This window comes from Nyctereutes procyonoides, unplaced genomic scaffold (assembly GCF_905146905.1).
Source record: "Nyctereutes procyonoides isolate TBG_1078 unplaced genomic scaffold, NYPRO_anot_genome, whole genome shotgun sequence".
NCBI lineage: Eukaryota > Metazoa > Chordata > Mammalia > Carnivora > Canidae > Nyctereutes > Nyctereutes procyonoides.
In genome coordinates this window covers 77,321,405-77,335,266 of record NW_026575146.1, presented here as the reverse complement: position 1 = coordinate 77,335,266, position 13,862 = coordinate 77,321,405, and the positions used below count along the sequence as shown (strand labels likewise).

General features: G+C 40.1%; 1 protein-coding gene across 4 annotated transcripts in view; it reads left to right on the top strand.

The window, feature by feature from the left end:
* Positions 1–13,862, top strand: part of LOC129500711 (zinc finger protein 45-like) — a 58,726-nt gene that overhangs the window by 31,095 nt on the left and 13,769 nt on the right. The window contains exons 1-3 of one of the 4 annotated variants that reach the window (XM_055311404.1): positions 6,023–6,061; positions 11,405–11,497; positions 13,326–13,452. In XM_055311404.1, the coding sequence (XP_055167379.1) occupies positions 11,483–11,497; positions 13,326–13,452 (142 nt within the window). In that variant the 5' untranslated portion in view covers positions 6,023–6,061; positions 11,405–11,482. Of the gene's footprint in view, positions 1–6,022; positions 6,062–6,609; positions 6,851–11,404; positions 11,498–13,325; positions 13,453–13,862 lie in introns of those variants that run through there. The other 3 variants (XM_055311405.1, XM_055311406.1, XM_055311402.1) reach the window with 3 other exon arrangements.

Below are 13,862 nucleotides of genomic sequence, written 5' to 3'. Positions count from 1 at the left end.
CATGGATTTGCCATCCATGCCTGCAGTGCTTTGCCCAAGCTACCAATTGTGTACTCTGATAGTTCTTTTCCACCATTTTAGTATTCCATACAGCATTGACTCTCTTTTTTAAAAATTTATTTTAATTTCAATTCCAGTATAATTAACAGTGTTATATTGGTTTCAGAAGTACAATATAGTGATGCAGTAATTCCATATATTACTCAATGCTCATCAAGATAAGTGTACTCTTAATCTCCTTTACCTATTTCAACCATCCCCCCTCATCTCCTCTTGGTAACAATCAGTTTGTTCTCTATAGTTAAGAGTGTTTTTTGGCTTGTTTCTTTTATCCTCCTTTGTTCATTTGTTTTGTTTCTTAGATTCCACATATGAGTAAAAGCATAGAGTATTTGTCTTTCTGACTGGCTTATTTTGCTTAGCATTATACTCTCTAGATCCATCCATATTGTTGCAAATGGCAAGATTTCCTTTTTAATGGCTGAATAATATTCCACTCTGGATATGGATATATATATCCATATCCATTCATCTATTGATGGACACTTGGGCTGCTTCCATAATTTAGCTGTTGTAAATAATGCTGCAGTAAACATGGGGCTGCATATATCTCCTGAATTAGGGTTTTCATATTCTTTGTATAAATACCCTAATCTAGTGCAACTACTAGATTATATGGTAGTTATATTTTTAATTTTTTAAGGAACCTGCACATAGCATTGCTTCTGATAAAGGAATTCACTTCATAGCAAATGAAGTGGGGCAATGAGCCTGTCCTCATGGAATGCATTGTTTCTGTTATGTTCCCCATCACCATGAAATAGGTGAATTGATAGAAAGTGGACTAGCCTTTTGAAAACTAACTTACATTGCCAGGTAGGTGACGGTATCTTGTTGGGCTAAGACAATGTCCTCATATATGCTGTATATGATTTAAATAAGTGCCCAGAATATGGTGCTCTTTCACCAATAACCAAGTTTCACAAGATCAGGAATCCAGGGGTAGAAATTTGAGTGATTTCACTCACTATTACTTCAAGTGATCCGATAGCAAATATTTTGCTTCCTGTCTTCATGAACAGTCTCCATAGAATCTTAGTTCCAAGGGGTTGAATGATTCCATCAGAAGACAAAGTAATAATTTCATTGAACTTGAACTTGGTACTTCCAGTTGGGTATTTGATGTCTCTTACTTCTGAATGAATAGTCAAAGAAGGGAGTTCTTTTACTGGCTGGGGTAATTGATCCTGACAACAATGAGAGAATTTAGTTGCTGCAAAACAGTGGAGGTAATCAAGACTATGTCTGGAATGCAAAAGATCACTGTGCTCTTAAAAGCGCATCTTATGATTTAAAACCAATGGAGAACATACAACAGCACAATTCAGGCAGGACTGTTAATGTCTCAAAACCTTGAAGAACGAAAATTTGCTTCATCCTGCTAGGAAAAGAACCACAATGAACTGAGGTGTTCGCTGAAAGCAAGGGGGATATGGAATGAGTAATGAAAGATGATAGTTGTAGATAATAACACTATTACATCAGTTCCAACAATGATGGCTCTAATAGTTACAGATATTCATTATTCTGTTATAAATATTCTCACATACATGTTAACCAAATATTTATTTTTTATCCCCAATTTTATTGAGAAATGATTGACATACATCACTGTAAAAGTTTAAGGTATACAGTGTGATGGTTTGATTTACATATACTGTGAAATGATTACTACAATAGGATTAGCTAACATCCATCTTCTCATATAAAGAAAAAGGAAAAAAGCATTTTCTCCTTGTGATGAATACTCTTAGGATTTACCGTCATAAGAAGTTTCCTATATATCATATGATAGTGTTGGTTATAGTCATTTTGTACATTACATCCCTAGTACTTATTTATAATTGGAAATTTATACCTTTGACTACTTTCCCTCAATTCCCCCTCCCCCCACCCCTTCCTTTGGTAATGACAGATATGTTCCCTTTTTCTATTAATTTGTTTTTTGTTTTAGGTTCCACATGTAAGTGAAATCATGCAGTAATTGTATTTCTCTGCCTTATTTCACTTAACAGAATGTTTTCAAAGTCTTTCCATTTTGTTGCAAATGGTAGAATTTCATCATTTCTTTATTTAGTATATGTGCTGCCAAAGTGAACTCATCATTGCTTTTTATGGCTCAGTAATATATACCAAAACTTCTTTATCCATTCACTCATTGATTAAAACTTGTTTCCTTGTGTTGGCTATTGTGAATAATGCTGCTTCCAACATGGGGGTTCAGATATCTTTGCAAATTAGTGTTTTCATTTCCTTTGGATATATTCCCAGAAGTGTAATTGCTGAATTATATAGTAGTTATATTTTTAATTTTTTTTGAGAATCCTCCATACTGTTTTCCACAGTGGCTGTATTAATTTACAGTCTAACGAACAGGGCAGAAGTGTTTCCTTTTTCTTATCCATGCCAGTATTTGTTACCTTTCTGATGATGGCTATTCTAACAGGCATGATATGATATTTCATTGTGATTTAATCTGGGTGTAACTAATGACTAGTGAGATTGAGCATTTTTTCATGTATGTGTTGGTCTTTTGTGTATCTTCTTTGGAGAAGTGTCTGTTTAGGTCCTATGCTCATTTTTAGTTAGGTTATTTGGGAGGGGGGGGTTGCTTGTTTGTTTTGTTATTGAATTGTATGAGTTATTATATATTTTGGATATTATCTTCTTATCAGATATATGGCTTGCAGATTTTTCCCCATTGCATAGGTTGTCATTTCACTTTGTTCATGGTTTCTTTTGCTGTGCAGAAGCTTCTTTGTTTGATAAGTCTCACTTGTTTATTTTTTTATTTTGTTTGTGCTTTAGGTGTCATATCCAAATTGTAACCAATATCCATGTTAAGGAGATTTATTCCTATTTCCTTTTAGGAGTTTCAAACATTTAAGTCTTTAACTCATTTTGAGTTAATTTTTGTGAGTGGTATAAGTCATGGGTCCAGTTTTATTCCTTTACATGTGAATATCTAATTATCTCAGCACCATTTATTGAAAAGATGGTCTTTTCTCCACTGAGTGTTCTTGACTCCCTTGTCAAATATTAGTTTACCATATATGCTCAGGTTTATTTCAGGGCTATCAATCAGTTCTGTACCATTGATCTATTTGTTTTTTTATGCCAACACCATACTGTTTTGATGACTATAACTTCATAGTATAGCTTGAAATCAGGAAGTGTGATGCTTCCTGATTTGTTCTTTCTCAGGCTATAGGGGTCTTTTTTGGTGCCATATAAATTTTAGGAGTTTTTTCTACTTAGGTAAAAAAATAGTAATTGCCATTATAATCTTGACGGGATTGCATTGAATTTATAGATGGCTTTTGGTAGTATTAATATTTTAACAGTATCAATTCTTCCAATCCATGAACATGAATACTTTTCCACTTGTTTGTATCCTATCAGATGAGGGCCCATGATAATGACCTATTTAATCTTAATTGCCTTCTTAAAGACCCTGTCTCCAAATACAGTCACATTGGTGTTTAGGGCATCAACATATGTATGGCAGGGGGCACAATTCAGTCCATAATTGTGAGTGAGAAATAGTTTCAAACAGGCCAATCTCTTTTTAAAAAAAAATTGAGATATAATTCACAGACTTTAATATTCACACTTGTAAGGTGTAGGATTGCGTGATTTTTGGTATATTCACAAAGATATAAACTATCATCACTATCTCATTCCAGAGGTTTTTCATCAGCTCACCAACCCCTGCCCCCTCGCCACCACCTACCCGTTAGCAGCCATTCTCCACTCCCAATGGACAAGTCCCTGATAAAAACAAATCAGATTTCTTTGATCAATGCAGATTTATGTATTCTGTGCATTTCATATAAACAGGATCATAAAACACATTATTTATTGTGTCTAGCTTCTTTCACTAAGCATGATTTCAAGGCTAATCCTTGAACGAATCAGTACTCCATCTTTTAATTGCAGAATCTTACTTATTTACTAGGTAAATTTTCTTTACCTAGTTATTAGTAATTGGACATTTGGATTGTTTCTACAATTTAGCTATTATAAATAATGCTGCTATGAACATTTTTGTACAAGTGTGGACATATGTTTTAATTTATCTTGGGTATATACCTAGGAGTGGAATTTCTCTGTCATCAGCCTGATCTTTTTAAAGGCCAGTTTTGGTGATGTCAGGCTAGGGCTGACATCATAGATAAAGATACTCAAGGCTGTGCAACTTATAAGACTATGTGTGCTTAAATAGGTACATGCACCTTGATGTTTATAGCAGCATTATCAACAATAGCAAAATTATGGAAAGACTCCAAATGTCCATTGACTGATGAATAGATAAAGATGTGGTATATATAAACAATGGAATATTACTCAGCCATCAAAAAGAATAAATCTTACCATTTGCAATGACATGGATGGAGCTAGAGTGTATTCTGCTAAGTGAAATGGTCAGAGAAAGACAAATACCATATGGTTTCACTCATATGTGGAATTTGAGAAACAAAACATTAACATATGGGAAGGGAGAAAAAAGAGAAAGGGAAACAAACCATAAGAGACTCCCAAGGCTAGAAAACAAATAGAAGAGTGAAGGAGGGAGGTGGGGTGGGAGATGGGTTAGATGGGTGATGGGTATTGAGGGCACTTGTAATGAGCACTGGGTGTTGCATGTAAGTGATGAATTACTGACTTCTCCTGAAACCAGTATTACACTGTATGTTAACTAGAATTTAAATAAAAATAAAAGACTATATATGTTTAAAGAGGTGAGATTGTCAGAATAAGAGACTCTATAGCTCTTAGATCCAAGTAGTTGCGATCCAGTCCTGTGCCTCAGGAGGACCCATGCTATGCAACGCCAGTATTTTCTATGTTGCCCTCTGCTGCCTGATTCTGGTCATTACTGATAGTGAATGTCCTATTGGGGTGCCTAGAACCCAGATTTGGACCTGTGTGTGTCCAATCTTTTTCCTCCTCCTGAGGTTGTCTCTGGCCTTTATCCCATGTGAGTGGTCTACCAAATACCCCAGGAAACTCCAAGACTTATAAGCCCATGAGGTTCTGTTGAGGTGCCTTGGCTATTCCTGTTATTTTAATTTTTTAAAAAAGATTTTATTTATGTATTTGATAGAGTGCCCGCTCGAGAGAGAGCGAGCACAAGCAGGGAGAGTGGCAGGTAGAGGAGAGGGAGAAGCAGGATCCTTGAGAAGCAGGGAGCCTCATGCTGGACTTGATCCCAGGACCCTGAAGGCAGACACCTGACTGAGCCACCCAGGCGCCTTTGGCTATTCCCATTAAAGGCGCTTCTTGGTGGTATAACAATTTTTTAGGCCATCACATAATAGTGTACAGAGAATGGAGGTGACTCACGGATTTGGGGTGTTCAGACTAAGGTGGAAGAGGTGTAATAATGAATCAACCAAATTACCATATCTCTCTTGGGCCCACGAATTTTGTAATATAGTTTTAAACTAGTGTTTTGGGTTTTGTGTGTGTGTATGTGTGTGTGTGTGTGTGTTAATCAACAGTTCTGCTGTGTAGATTTCCAAATGTACAGCTTCTTACACCCTCACCTAGTGCCTTCTTCTGAGGCTCTGAAGTTCCTTACCGCAGTTTAAACTTTCCAACGATATATTATCTAGGTTTGCTGTTACAGTACAGAAGAATTAATAGCAGCAAAACATAACAAAATATTTTCTGCGGAGGGGCTAACCCTAGCCGCAGCGTAGGAACGCACGTTAGCGCCCAAGCACCTGACAACACGAACTCCGCCCCCACGACCACGGTGGGAACTATAGAGCCGCGTCTCCCAGGAGTCGCAAGCACTTCCGGCCCAGGAGGGTGGGAATGGGGCTTTTTGGGAAGTGTAGTCCGCCAACCAGTGCCGTAGAGACTCGGACGCTTCCGCAAGGCAGCGGGGAAGGGGGGATTCTGGGTAGTCGAGCCCCCCGCGCAGTCAGGGGCGGGGCGGCCCCAGGCACTTCCGCTTAGGGGGCCGGCGTGCGAGGGTTCTCCGGTCGCTGTGGTGAGTGGGTTGTGGTGTCGGGACCCTCCTGGTTCTTCTCTGGGCGCCGGTGCCACTGCCCATTGATTTGGGGGAAGTTGCTGCGTGAGAGAGAGAGGTGGCTTGAGGGTCCAGAGACCCTCTTGGCGTTTGGGGCGGCGGAGCAGCGCTTGGCCTGCTGGAGGGTCTCCCGGGCCCTCCGCCTGCGGCGCTGCCTCCCCGGGCCGCCCACACTCCCTCGCTCTGTCCTTTCGCGCGGGGGAACTTTGGGCCACCCACTTACCTTTCTCTGTCTCCACTGTTTTCTTTTTTTTGGGGGGGGGGTGTTTGTTTTTGGTAAAATGGTGATGGCATTCTTACCTTTCTATAAATACAGTGGTTCGAGAATCAAACGAGGTGGTGTAAATAACAGTCTAAGGACAGTTCCTGCCCCGTGGTGAATGGTGGTGGTCTCTTGGTATTTATCTTTAGAATTGTTAAATGCTTAGTAACCTGAAAGCCATGAATATCGGACGGGGTGAGAGCTCCAGCCCTTCTCTTTGATCCCTGTAGGAAGATTGATAGTCCCCAACCCCTTCTGAGGAGTTACTCCTGTGAAAATTAATAAAAGGAAACCTCCTTTGGAATGGAGTCAGAAGTGGCAGGGGAGAGCGCTCGTACCCTGCCTACCACTCTGGTCAGTTGCAGACTCACTTGGAGGAGACCACCTGATCCCATATTAACCATTAGTATCCCAGAGGGAAGAAGACGGGCTTTCCTCCCCCGGCCTCAGCCCAGCCAGTGAAAGGCCACTATACTTCCAAGCCCCAGGTTAGTCCCGTAGACTTCGTTTATGACAGCATTCCCAAATTTTGTAAAATTTCCTCTGTAAAAGAGTGTCCTCTTCTTTGTTCTGTGGACTTGCCTGTGGTTTTCCCATATCTTACTTGTCCTGGACTGCATTTCTCTGCTATTGCAGTAAAATAACTGGCAGTTCTTTTTTTTTTTTTTTTTTAAAGACTTTATTTATTTATTCATGAGCGACAGAAAGAGAGAGAGGCGGAGACACAGCCAGAGGGAAAAGCAGACTCCATGCAGGGAGCCCGATGTGGGACTCCATCCCGGGACTCCAGGATCACACTCTGGGCCCAAGGCAGGCACCAAACTGCTGAGCCACCCAGGGATCCCCGGGTTCTTTTCCGGCTGGAGCGGCGGGACGGAGGACAGAGTATCTCCCAATTTCTCAGGGACAAGGACATAATTGTGGTATTTCAGAGCCTCCTTTCTTTCCTTGTCCTTTGTCTCAAAAAAGACTGCATTTCTTGTCATACCATTGTCTCTAATGAGTTGTCTGAAAATTGCTGATATTCTTGAAATTTTTTACAATGAGGTGAAAACACCAAGGCCTATCTGCTGCCAGCTGTCAACTATCCTTGCCTTTTTATCCTTCATGCATCTTTTCTTCCCAAAGATTTTGAGATTATGCCGTAGACAATACCTCTTTGTCCCTAAATGTTTGTATTATTAACAAAAATTCAGCTGAGTAAATTTGAAGACTCAGTTGACCTTGTTAAATGATTCATAAACTGGGCAGCATTCCATAAAGCAAGTAGAAGGAAGCTTTCAGGAGTTGTACAAAATGGAAGGTTTTTGTAGGAAGAAGGGTGGGCCAAGGAAATTATTAGCAAGAGGAGAGAAACGATTGTTTCAGGCAAGGTCACTTTCCCTTTGAGGGAAAAGCAGGGGATCTCATGCAGATTACCTCATCTTGAAGGGATGGAGAGAGGGCTTCTGTGACAGATTAACTTCATTGGTGCTTATCAGAAAATTCCTTGAGTGACTGGTTAACACTGTTTCTGGGGAGGTTGAAACTGGAATTATAGAAGACATTACAGGCAACTGGATGGCTCAGTGGTTGAGTGTCTGCCTTTGGCCCAGGTGGTGAGGGTCCTGGGGTTGAGCACTGCATCAGGCTTGCAGGGAGCCTGCTTCTCCCTCTGCCGGTGTCTCTGCCTCTCTCCATGTGTCTCATGAATAAATAAATAAAATCTTTAAAAAAAAAAAAATTAGGGCAGCCCCAGTGGCGCAGTGGTTTAGCGCCACCTGCAGCCCAGGGCGTGATCCTGGAGACCCGGGATCGAGTCCCACATAGGGCTCTCTGCATGGAGCCTGCTTCTCCCTCTGCCTGTGTCTCTGCCCCTCTCTCTCTCTCTCTCTCTCTCTCTGTCTCTATGAATAAATAAATAAAATCTTAAAAAAAAGTTAGACATTAAATCCCAGTTTGGTGACTTGGCCTAAGTGACACCATTTTAGGCCTGTATTTTTCTCTTAAATGGTGTTTATTTTCTAGGAACAAGGATATTCTCTTATACAATGACAGTATCTTGATCAAAATCAGAAAATTACACTGTTGATGTGCTATCTGACCCACAGTCCATATTTAAATTTGTTCTGTTTTTCATTTAAAATTCTTATAGTGTTTTCCCCTAATTAAAGTGAATTTCATGTACTGCCTTTTGCTGGCATGTTTCCCTTGTCTCCTTTAATGTGGAATGATTCCTCATCCTTCATTATTTTGTTCGTGATGTTTTTTGTTCATGATGTGTAGGCAGATTTATATCAGAAACGTCCAGCTTTTGAGGTTTACGTGATATAGTCCATGGTTTGATTCAGATTACACGTTGTTGGCAGCGATTCCACAGAAGTGGTGAGGTGGCCTTTTCAGTCACCATAAAGGGGGCTGAAGGATGCATTTTGGTTTTATATCTGTGATGTCAGTTTTGTTCACTTGGTGAAGGAGATTCTTTGCCATTTTACCACTGGAGTTACTAGGTTTCTTTTTGTAATTAAAGTTTCCGGGATCCCTGGGTGGCTCAAGTGGTTTAGCGCCTGCCTTTGGCCCAAGGTGTGATCCTGGAGTCCCGAGATTGAGTCCCACGTCGGGCTCCCTGCATGGAGCCTGCTTCTCCCTCTGCCTGTGTCTCTGCCCCCCCCCCCACCATGAATAAATACATAAAATTAAAAAAAATATCCTGTGGAAAGACATGTTTTATTAGCAGGCTTTCTGCTGTAAAGGTCATCATCCCTTTTCCTCCCACTTCTTTTTTCATTCAGTCAAATATAAATTCTTTATGGACTCTGAGTCCAGTTTGGTTAATTTAAATGAGATGTTACTTATCAGATGCAACTTGTTGATCTATGTTTTACATATAAGAATTTTCCTTTAGCAGGATCCCTGGGTGGCGCAGCGGTTTGGCGCCTGCCTTTGGCCCAGGGCGCGATCCTGGAGACCCGGGATCGAATCCCACATCAGGCTCCCGGTGCATGGAGCCTGCTTCTCCCTCTGCCTGTGTCTCTGCCTCTCTCTCTCTCTCTCTCTCTGTGACTATCATAAATAAAATAAAAAAAATAAAAAAATAAAAAGAATTTTCCTTTTGCATGTGAACAATTCAGTGATTTTTGTAACATCAAGTGGTGCAACTATCACCATAATTCAGTTTAAAACATTTTTATTCCTATGCTAAGACCCCTTGTTACCATTTATCGTTAATCCCTGTTCTCAACAACCCTGGCCAACCACTAACTTCTTTTCTGCCTTTATATTGTGAACCCTTTATTTAAATGGGATTATAAAAAAAATAAATGGGATTATATAGGATATGGTCTTCTTGTGACAGGCTTCTTTCACTTGTAATATTTTAAAAGTTCATCTCTCTTGTATCCATCATCATTTTATTCCTTTTTATTACTCACTAATATTTCATTGTGGACATACCACTGTTTGTCCATCACCTATAGGCAGACGTTTTAAACTTTTTTTTTAATTTTCTTATTTATTTATTTGTTTGTTTGTTTGTTTATTTATTTATTTATTTATGATAGAGAGAGAGAGGGAGAGAGGCAGAGACACAGGCAGAGGGAGAAGCAGGCTCCATGCACCAGGAGCCCGACGTGGGATTCGATCCCGGGTCTCCAGGATCGCGCCCTGGACCAAAGGCAGGCGCCAAACCACTGCGCCACCCAGGGATCCCTAGGCAGACGTTTTAGTTATTTCCAGTTTGGGGTTCTTATAAATAATAGTTTTATAAATACTTAAGTACAAGTTTTTGTTTGGAGATATATTTTCTCCTGGGTAGATATCGAGGAGTACAATTGCTTGGCTGACTGGTAGCTTTTGGTTTAACTTTTTGATAAACTGCCAAAAGCATTTTCCAGATTGGCTACATCATACTGTTCCCCTCCCTCCCAGCCTTGTGTGTGTGTGTGTGTGTGTGTTTTAAGATTTTATTTATTTATTCATGAGAGACACACACAGAGGCAGAGACACAGGCAGAGGGAGAAGCAGGCTCCATGCAGGGAGCGTGACATGGGACTCGATCCCGGGTCTCCAGGATCACGCCCTGGGCTGAAGGCAGCACTAAACCGTTGAGTCACCCGGGCTGCCCAAGTCTTGTGTTTTTTTTTTTTTTTTTTTTTTTAATTTTTTTTAATGTATTTATGATAGTCACAGAGAGAGAGAGAGAGAGGCAGAGACACAGGCAGAGGGAGAAGCAGGCTCCATGCACCGGGAGCCCGATGTGGGATTCGATCCCGGGTCTCCAGGATCGCGCCCTGGGCCAAAGGCAGGCGCCAAACCGCTGCGCCACCCAGGGATCCCAAGTCTTGTGTTTTTAAATAGATACTAGAAACCCATGTTGTTGTTGATTTAGAAAATAGTTGTCTACAACAATTTAAAATTTATTGCTAAGGTAACACAATATTAGGGAAAATAATGAGGAAAAGTTAACTGATTTTTCAGAGGTTATGAGTGACCTTCATGCAACGGAATAGTGTGTCAGAGGTTCAGGTATCCTACAATGTTTTTGGTAGAAATCACATATATAAGAGCAATTTCACACTGAGTGTTATTTTTTTTTTTAACTATAGCTACAAAAATAAGAAACCCTGAATGTACTCAAAATGTCGTCCAGTTCTCAACAGTTCTATGAGTTGGAAATACTATGTCTTGGTTGTACAGAAGATAAAACTGAGGAAAAGAGATGTTACTAATTTGATGATACAGTAATTGAGAAGCTGAAGTAGGACTTGAGCCCAAATATTGTTGCCCCAGAGATGATTCTTGCTTGATGCATTATGTTTTCTCAGTTTCCATCATATCAGAATCTGCTATCTTGGGAGCCACAAGATAGCACAAGGCAACATACAACAATCCGTATGTGTGTTGTGTAGGAATGAAGTATCCATGCCAGGACCTGCTCCTCACGTTGTAGACAGCAGCAGCCACCCCAAGGAAGGGGCTCGTTGGCTAAGTCACAATAAGCATTCATGTAGACAAACATCACTAATCACCCTATCACCCTTTCATGTCCTTCTCTGCCTTTCCAGACACCACCAGACACAGGTCTGCCTTACCAGGACTTTGTATTCCGGGAATCTGTACATCTCCAGAAGTAGGAAGGAAAAATGACCACATTCAAGGTGCATATGGCTTACCTTTCTTGCTGTTAAAATTCCATTTCACTACTCAAAATGTTAGTGTTGGGGCGTCTGGGTGGCTCAGTCAGTTAAGCGTCTGACTTGATTTTTGGCTCAGGTCATGATCTCAGGGTTGTGAGATTGAGCCCTGCCTTGGCTCTGCTTTGAGCAAGGAGCCTACTTTGGATTCTCTGTCTCCCTCCTCCCTCTGCCCAGCTCACACTCTTATTTGTTTTTCTTCTTTTATTGAGATGACTCAAGAACACCAGGTTAAATGATCTCTGTATTTGTTTTTAGCATTTGTTTTGTCACTATTCATTTTATTTCAAAAACAAATGTGGACAAATTAATAAGAAAGACCAGTTCTGCTTGTTTTACCACTGACACATTCACTATTTTTATTTTCTCATACTCTTTTTCATGTATATTCATAGATTTATTAATATTCATGATATACATCTAATATTGACTTGTGCTTTTTTGTTTAACGTTATAGAACATTACATATGGTTACATTGTGTTCCTACTAAATTGATATGATTTTTAATTTTTAACTACCTACTGCTTCTAGACATTAAGGCGATTTAGGCGGTTTTAAGCAATGCTGTAGTGATTGTTTTCCTGCTTGCAATCTTTTCTCCAAAAAGTCACTTCTCTGAACAAGCTGCCTATTTTTTGTCCTCATTGTACTGAGGACTCAATAATGAAAAAGTGCATTTGATACATGCCACATTAGAGTTTTATAGATAGAATATTCAAATACCTCACAGTGCAATAGGCTCTAACTTCTGCTTAATGCAAATATTGTTGGAGATTTTCACACAGGAAGACCTAGAATTTGTCTGTCTTATGTCTGAGTCATTCCCTGCATGTCACTTACTGGTCTACTTTTATTCCTTCATATATTTTTTTTTCATATATTTGTTTTTTCGAAGTAACCTTAAGTGTGTAAATATACATAGGCTTTATTTTTTAGAGCAGTTTAACATTCACAGTAAAATCCAACAGAAAGTACAAAGATTTCCCACCCTGCCCTCATGTACCCACAGTCTCTCCCACTGTCAGCATCCACCACCAGAGTGGTACACTTGTTACAATCAATGGACCTGTATTGGCCAGATTTCCAGAATCCATAGATTACCTTAGGATTGACTTTGATGTTCTTTCTGTTGGTTTGGACAAATTTGTGTCTCTGTTGATACAGTGTCCTACATAGTAGTTTCACTGCCCTAAAAATCCTCTGTGTTCCACCTATTTATCCTTCCCTTCCCCTAACCCCTGCCAACTATGGATCTTTTTATTGTCTCCATAGTATTACCTTTTCCAGGGCGTCATATGGTTGGAATCATACAGTATGTAGCATTTCAGATTGGCTTCTCTAACTTAGCCATATGAATTTAAGGTAACTCCATGTCTTTTCATGGCTTGATAGCTTTTTTTTAATCCCTAAATTGTACTCTGGTCTGGATGTAGTATTTATCCGTTCACCACCTGGGACATCTTGGTTGCCTCTAGTTATAAATTGAGGTATAATCTTAGTTTAAAACATCCAGTTTTGCTGGATTTACCAGGCCCTTACTTCTGCTTCTGCATTGACTCCTTAGAGCTGCTATAGAAGGAGGTTTCTGATTTCATATTCCACCTGGCATATGTAAAATATAAGAAACCAGGTTCATGTGTGAACCCTTGGTTCACACAGGAAACCAAGGGTTAGGAATGTTAGCCATTCTGTTGAGTAAAAGTGACAGGTAAGAAAATAGTGTCTCTCAGTGCTGTCCCTCCCAGTGAAGGTTGCTTATAAGATTGAGATTACATGTGCTCGGTATCATAGGAAGCAGTGACATTCAAGGACGTGGCCGTGGTCTTCACAGAGGAGGAGCTGGGGCTGTTGGACTCCGCCCAGAGGAAGCTCTACCGAGATGTGATGCTAGAGAACTTCGGGAACCTGGTCTCTGTGGGTGAGGTCTTGAGCCCTCTGTAACTGAATGTTAGTCTCCAGGAGTGGCTTTGTATCCTTTGTGTCCTTTGAGGCCCTTGAAATGGTTCCCTGATTTGGGGCATCTGACTTCCCTAATATATGTGGGACACACAGAGTGTTTTTTGTTTTTTTTTTAATCAACAGGCAAATTTTTGTTTTGTTGAAGAACTATAGATGGATGGTATACAGCTAGCGCTACTTGATGTATTCCTTACCCTATCATGAATTATAACACCAGTACAATGAATCCTATTGTCAACTTTTAATGAAATAAATAAATCAGATAATAGCAGTCCTTCTCACATTCTTCCAAAAAATTGAAGAATAAGTACTTCCTAACTCATACACTTCCTAACTCTATATATGTGTAGGAGACTTGGCAAATTATAT